The following is a 6540-nucleotide window of genomic DNA, read 5'->3' on the forward strand; positions in this document are numbered from 1 at the left end:
CTAAACCTGAGCGATCTGTGTTCTCTGCAGGTGAAGCTTTACTGGGCAATTTACTGAGGCTGTGCCTCAAAATGAACAGAAACTGAGCTACATCTTAATGACAGATCACTTGCCTAACATGATGGTCTTGGGTTTCATCCCTAATCTGAAAATTACCTATCCTGGAACTCTCTAGCATCCCAAATAGACCAAGACAGCCTCATTTTTATGTCTTCATTCTGAACCCATGTTGAGTACCTGCCACAGCTTGTGAGGCTCTTGGTATGAGCTCTGAGGTCATGTCCTGGCTTTAGAGGACACAGCTGGACTCAGATCCCTCAGCACAAGATCATACTCGGGATGAATGGATGGTCCCAAGGGGAGCTGCACGATAAAGTGGAAATGTATCCTTTATTTGCCTGATGTAATTGTCATTTCTGAATCTTACTGACTCTAGGCCTCGTCCTGGAAGTTTCTAGCCTCCATACAATCTTATCTTGGCCTAGAATGTTTTCAACCTCTGAGACCTATTGCTGAATAAGCTCACCCTTTAATGCTCTTCTGAACTCTATCTAGCTGGATGGTCAACTCAGCTGTTCTGGCTCAAATTCATCCACACTGAATGATTCAAATTGGCTTCTTCCAGCTTCACCCGAATTGCTCTGCTTGGCCTCATATGACCTTTGGTATTATGTTCTAATCTTCTGACTCCTCATTTTCTGGCTTGTTCTGTCTTCACCTGGCTAGTTTGTTCTTTCTCTGCAACCTGTCTCTGTACAACCGTCCCAGTAAACTTCCCTCTCCTATTCTTTCCCCTAAGTCACTTCTTTCCTCTCTGTTCTCATGAGAGATAGGCATATCCTATTCTGTCAAATCTCCCTGAGTCACTGGAGATCACTTTCAAACATGGGTGCTTCCTTCTAACTAAGTTTACCTTCATTGGGATTAAAGGTGTATACTAAGGCTGAGGCACACAATTAGAATTTTTTTTTTCCAGTAAACAACAAAATCTGCAACAATAAGAGAGCATCGGTCAATCATGTGGGCCACAGCAAAAGATGAGCATACTAGCCGTCTCCTAGGGAAGGTCTCCAGAAAGCCAGGCAGCAGCTTCTGGGCCTTCACCTTTAACCAGGCCAGGTATGCTTAGGACACGGAAGGCCGAGCTGCATGGTCAGATCACAGAATGCACACTAGGTGACACTCAGGAGGAGGGAACTATGGGTCTGGGAGGTCATGGGACAAATGTCTAGAAAGATTCTAAGGCCTGTGCATCCTTGTGTAATCACCTATTCTAGTGACACCCAGAATCTCAAGTAATGGAGTAACGCAATGAAGGGCTGGATAATCCCAGGCCTGCTTTTGAGGTTAGCTATTCTGTGTGCTCCTTCGTCTGGAGGAATACCAACATCAGGAGTACAAAGGTTCAGGCAGCTACTCATAGGCTTTGGTTTACATAGTCACTTATTCTGTAGAATGGAGTACACCAAGGGTTCAAGACATACTGCCTGGCCACACTCCTGGGTTCCCAAGGGCAGGGAAGTGTTTCTCCCCCAGTTGTCTTTTAGGAAAGGCCCTATTAAGGGTGGAGGTGAGAAGGATGACTGCAGGGTGTATGTGATCCAGGAGTTTAACTTGGGGGTTTCTAATAGTAGGCAAGTAGAGCTGTTAGTTGCTGGTACTTCCTGTCCACTGTCCAAATACTTCTCAACCAGCTTTACAGCAGTGTTTAAAACCCAGAGGTCTGAAGCTGTGTATGATGGCAGATACCTTTAATCCCAGCTCTCAGGAGGTCAGGCCTGGTTTACATATTGAGTTCTAAACTGACCAGGGTGAGACCATGTCTCAAAAAAATCAAAACCCAAACAAATAGTCAACCCCACAAGTCTGACCTAAATGGGCCCTAAAGCAAAGCTTTCAATCTGGCTTTGACCTGGCACATACTTCTCAGAAATGATGAGTTCCAGGACTGGACTTCCACGCAAAAGAAGACAATGACAGGCGCTCATGGTTTCAAGAACGTATGGTAAATAGATAGATGCCCTCCATCCTTACAAAATGTCCCTGGTGGAACTCCCTGACAGAGTTATTTCTTGGTCTTGGTCCAAAACTGTTTATATCGTTCAGTGTCAAAACTGTCCACCACCTCTGGCTCTTCTTCCCTCTTCTGCTGGAGCTGAGCTTCCCGTTTTCGGAACCGGGACCTGCGCTCTTCTGGAGACAGGGCATCCAGGTCTAGGGGCATCTGCATGGGGAGAGAGAGGTACACACCACTGGGGAGTCAGAGAATGACAGAGAAGGACACCTGTGCCTCTTTTACCTGTGTCGTTAGCCTTCTATCCTTCTGTTTCGTTTTGAAGGGAAATGTTTTTCTGTTCTTTTCCCCTTGACTCAGGGTATGCTTGCTTAAGATTGAGTCTTATTTAGGCAAAGAAACCCTTGACCTCACAGCCTCAGCCTCAGCCTCCAGAGTGCTAGGGTTATGGATGTGTGCCACAATGTGCAGGGGTTTGTTCTTTCTTGTTTTTTTTTTTTTTTTCAAGACAGGGTTTCTCTGTGTAGCCCTGGCTGTCCTCGAACTCAGAAATCCGCCTGCCTCTGTCTCCCAAGTGCTGGGATTAAAGGCATGCGCAACCACTGCCCGGCACACAATGTGCAGTTTTTTTTTTTGTTTTTTTTTTTTAAAGATTTATTTATTTATTATATGTAAGTACACTGTAGCTGTCTTCAGACACTCCAGAAGAGGGCATCAGATCTCGTTGTGGATGGTTGTGAGCCACCATGTGGTTGCTGGGATTTGAACTCTGGACCTTCGGAAGAGCAGTCGGGTGCTCTTACCCACTGAGCCATCTCACCAGCCCCAATGTGCAGTTTTATGTGGTCCTGAAATCAAAGGCTTTGTGCCTATTAGGCAAACACTCTACCAATTAGATTACACCCAGTCTAGATTGGTGTTTTGTTTTGTTTTTAAAAACCAGACTTGTTAAGCCTGGTATGGTGAGATAGGCCTGTATCTGAGCACTTAAAAGAGGTTGAAATATTAGGTCAAGGTCAGCTTCAGCTGTGTATTCATAAGACCCTGTATCAATAAAACAAGAACAAAATCCAAAAAAGAAAGTACCAATTTGTTTGTTTTAATAATTTTAGTGACTGGAGTTTTTGGTGTAAATCCCACCAACAACCTGTTCCCTTCCTCCTGCACTATAGTAAAAGGACTGTACTACATATGCAACTCCACTCCCAAGTCCTGGCCTTGGGCCCTAACACTACCCACTGAAGAAAGCTTACCGCCAGCATGCGTCGTGGCTCCCGGTATCGGATATGGATAGTGGAGCCGTCCTGCTTGACCAAGAGCACAGGGTAGAGGCGAGCATAGGCCTGGCGGCGCAGTCGAGTGAGTGAAGCCCTGCTGCAGTCAGCTCTCCAAGGGGATGTGTGTAGGTGGCGGGGTGTAGGAAAGGCTGCTCTCACACCACAGTGCCTCAGGAGGCTACGGACAGACGTGCAGGCACTGGTTGATGGATGGTAGTGAAGCAGATGGCACCAAATACCAGGCTAGCCAGCCACTGTCAGGGTATGATAGAGACCTGCCCAGAAACTATCTAGCAATGATTGATGGCTTGCATTTAAGGACCTCCATTGAACTACACTAGCAGAGTCAAAGAAGACTATAATGGAGGACTCAGGGAATAACCGGCCTTCCAACACTGATGAGAGAGATAACAGCCCCTTCCTGGAGAGGGCAGGGTGTCTCCGGGAGTTCTTGAAGGGACTGGAATGTTATGCTTACCTAAGCAGAGTAGCCAAAGGCATTGTTTTTTCTTAGCACTTTGATGGCAGGAGGAAACAGTCACTGGCCCGACGTAGGCCCTGCTAGGCAAGGGAAACAACAACAAAAACCGGTTTTCCCCCCCCCATTTGATTATTGTCCTAAAATCCTGGCCTGTGGCTAAGTCAGACCCAAGTGCATCTCTAGTTATCCAACTGACAGATTGTCAGCTTTCTGTTGTACAATAGCATGATATTTATATGACCTGTGCACCTGTCCAAATACTCCTGAAAGAATACAAAGCGGGGTGTGGAAACGCATGCTTGTATTTCCAAGGCAGAAGCAGGAGGTCAGGAATTCAAGGATATCTTGTTAAACAGGGAGTTAAAGGTTAGGCTGGCTTACTTGAGACTGTCTCAAAAACAAAACAAAAAAACTAAGAAAACTGAAGTGAACCTAAGGGTTTACAAACGCCATATAACTGGTTTTTTCACCTGTTTTGTTTAGAAAACAAAAAACCCTTATGTTCAATGCAGACTCAATTTAAAAAAGTTATCTTCAATATGTGGTTTGGATTCTTCGATACAGAAGACTGGGTGTGTGTCACTTGCCAGTCTATCCTACTAGCCCTCTGGCCTAAGATTAGAAAATCCTTTTGGAGGCTTTTTACAACAGCAGCTACCAGGGTTCTACCCTTAAAAGACTGAGGCGGTTTTCAAGGGGACAGAGGCTCACCAATTCCTGAAGTTTATGGAACCACAACCCTCTTGTGTAGGGTAAGTGTGGAGTGCTTGGTTCACTTTCTTTTTAACATCCTTCTAGTTTCTATAGCAATACTGTGAGAAGACTATTATCAACTCCGCTTACAGACGGGAAAAGAAGCTACTTTCTTCAATGCCAGAAGTGGTCTAGGCAGGTAGAAGTAGAGCGTCCCACACTCAGCAAGATAGAACCAGTGGGCGAGCGCAGAGATTAGAAAGTTCCCACCTAAGGAGGGAACCGCAGGGTAGGGTACCACTGCCTCGAAAGAGGTGATCCCGCTGGTCCCAAGTGCGGGTCTTCATCCTCTCTAGCCACGTCGACTAGACCCGGGGTCGTCTGTGCATACGTCCCCTCCCATTTTGTCCACCCGACTCGCAAGTCGCTCTCCCATTTACCCCTGTGTTGGGGCCGGTTGCTGCCGGCACCCAAGAAACGCCAACCTGCGGCCGCTACCTTAGCGTGGGAGAGACCTCGTAGACCCGCCGTGCAGAACTTTACTCGATAGGTGGGAAACTGAGGCCGAGCCACGCAGGGCCACACAGGGAACCCGTTCCGTCACTGTAGATGATAATCCTGCACCATAACCCAGATGTCCTGAAGGCGCCCACGGCGCGCGGTGATGACGCCACGGAGCGCAGGGCGGCCGTCCCCATTAAGGGCGGAGTAAAGCCAGGTGGGCGTGGTTAGAGCCAGCTCTCGGGGGTCCTGGTTAGTTGTCCAGGTTCTGGCGTCGCTGCGGTTGGCGAAACTGAAGTAGGCTAGGTCGGCGGACTACCCAAGGTCAGAGAGTGTGGGCGGGAGGCCGTCGGAATTCTGTGACTTTCTGGGGTGCAGGCAGCACAACGCTGTGCAGTGCGTGGACGGAAGCCAGACAGCATTGCTATGCACCGCTGGGCGGTCCCTAAGTTTCCATGCCTGGTTGTTCTCAAGGTTTGCTCCGGATCTGATAGTCGCCCATGACCCCTTTCCGCAGGTACATGGCTTGTCTTGGGTTCGCGGTGGAACATCCAAGTGCCAAGTTGGGCTGGCAAAACAGCCAAGGTGAAGGAGTTGGAGTCACTGCGGTACTCGTGAGGAATATCTTTAGAGAACAGTCGGTTCTTCAGAACCAAAGAGCACAGGACTTTAAAGCACCCCACTAGTGTCTCGTGAGTGGCCCGACACTAAAGGATCCTGAAGCTCTCCGCCGTTTTGAGTTTATGGCAGCTGTTTATTGTAAGCCCTGGAGGTGCGCTGCTGTGCAGGCTGCAGGACTCTCTCCAAAGTTTCTCAGGATGACTACACAAACTTACTTATGTGCTGCCTTTAGAGGATGTTGCCACATTGGGCCCCTGGCGACATTGTGGCAAAATTTTTTCCTTCCCCATTTCTGCTTTTTCCTGAGTGACTTGTCTTTTACCATCATTCCTCTTGGGTTGCACTGATCAATTTAGTTCCCTCTCTCCCCCTAGGGCTATCCAGCATGTAGTCGGGGGTCTACAAGGGACACAAGGAGAAGTGGGTTTGTTTGTTTGTTTGTTGTTTTTTTGTTTTTTTGCAGCCTGGCAGCCAACCTCTGGAGATCATCGCACATAATGGCCTGCAAATGTCGTTATCAGGCACCAGAAAGCAGAGAACTCATGCGACAGTAAGCTGGTGCCTATAGGATTTCCGAAGAGGAGTCTCTAGCCACCTTACAAAGTCAGGCGATCTCCTATCAGCCAGTGAGCTCTGGCAAAGGCCTAGGAGTGGCATTGGCATTGTCTGAAGAAAGGGCTTGTAAACTTTTCTGCTTCTCTTGTAAGCAGTCCTCTTGTTGAGTCGTCCTGTCAGGGCAGATGGCAGGGAGTCCTCTGGGTGCTGCTGAAAGTGATGTATTAGGTCAGTGAGCTCCAGCAGAGGGTACTCAGTTTGGGGGACACATGAGGGGGGCATCACACACCTGGTGGTGGGTTTGCTTTGAGTCTATGAGGCTCTGAGACCTCAGATGTGTCTTCCTTTCTCTCACTAAGTCTTGAGACTCATTTTCACTGTCTGAGGTTCTGTCTGTT

General features: G+C 48.0%; 1 protein-coding gene across 5 annotated transcripts; it reads right to left on the reverse strand.

Annotated features, from left to right (window-relative positions):
- Positions 1-1984: 1984 nt before the first annotated feature.
- On the reverse strand, positions 1985-5146 carry Mrpl55 (mitochondrial ribosomal protein L55). Of its 5 annotated transcripts, none has more exons than XM_021177495.3 (4): positions 4964-5146; positions 3770-3849; positions 3268-3469; positions 1985-2224 (listed from the first exon to the last, which is right to left on the reverse strand). In XM_021177495.3, the coding sequence occupies exons 2-4, from the start codon at positions 3790-3792 to the stop codon at positions 2066-2068; spliced, it is 384 nt and encodes a 127-aa protein (XP_021033154.1). In that variant the 5' UTR covers positions 3793-3849; positions 4964-5146; the 3' UTR covers positions 1985-2065. The 5 variants fall into 5 exon arrangements, with proteins under 5 accessions (XP_021033154.1, XP_021033153.1, XP_021033155.1 ...); XM_021177494.2 differs by having other exon boundaries at positions 3770-3852; positions 4964-5138; XM_021177496.3 differs by having other exon boundaries at positions 4951-5138.
- Positions 5147-6540: the final 1394 nt, after the last annotated feature.

The sequence above is a fragment of the Mus caroli genome, unplaced genomic scaffold (assembly GCF_978045245.1).
Source record: "Mus caroli unplaced genomic scaffold, Mus_caroli_1 scaffold_13, whole genome shotgun sequence".
NCBI classification, from domain to species: Eukaryota; Metazoa; Chordata; class Mammalia; order Rodentia; family Muridae; genus Mus; species Mus caroli.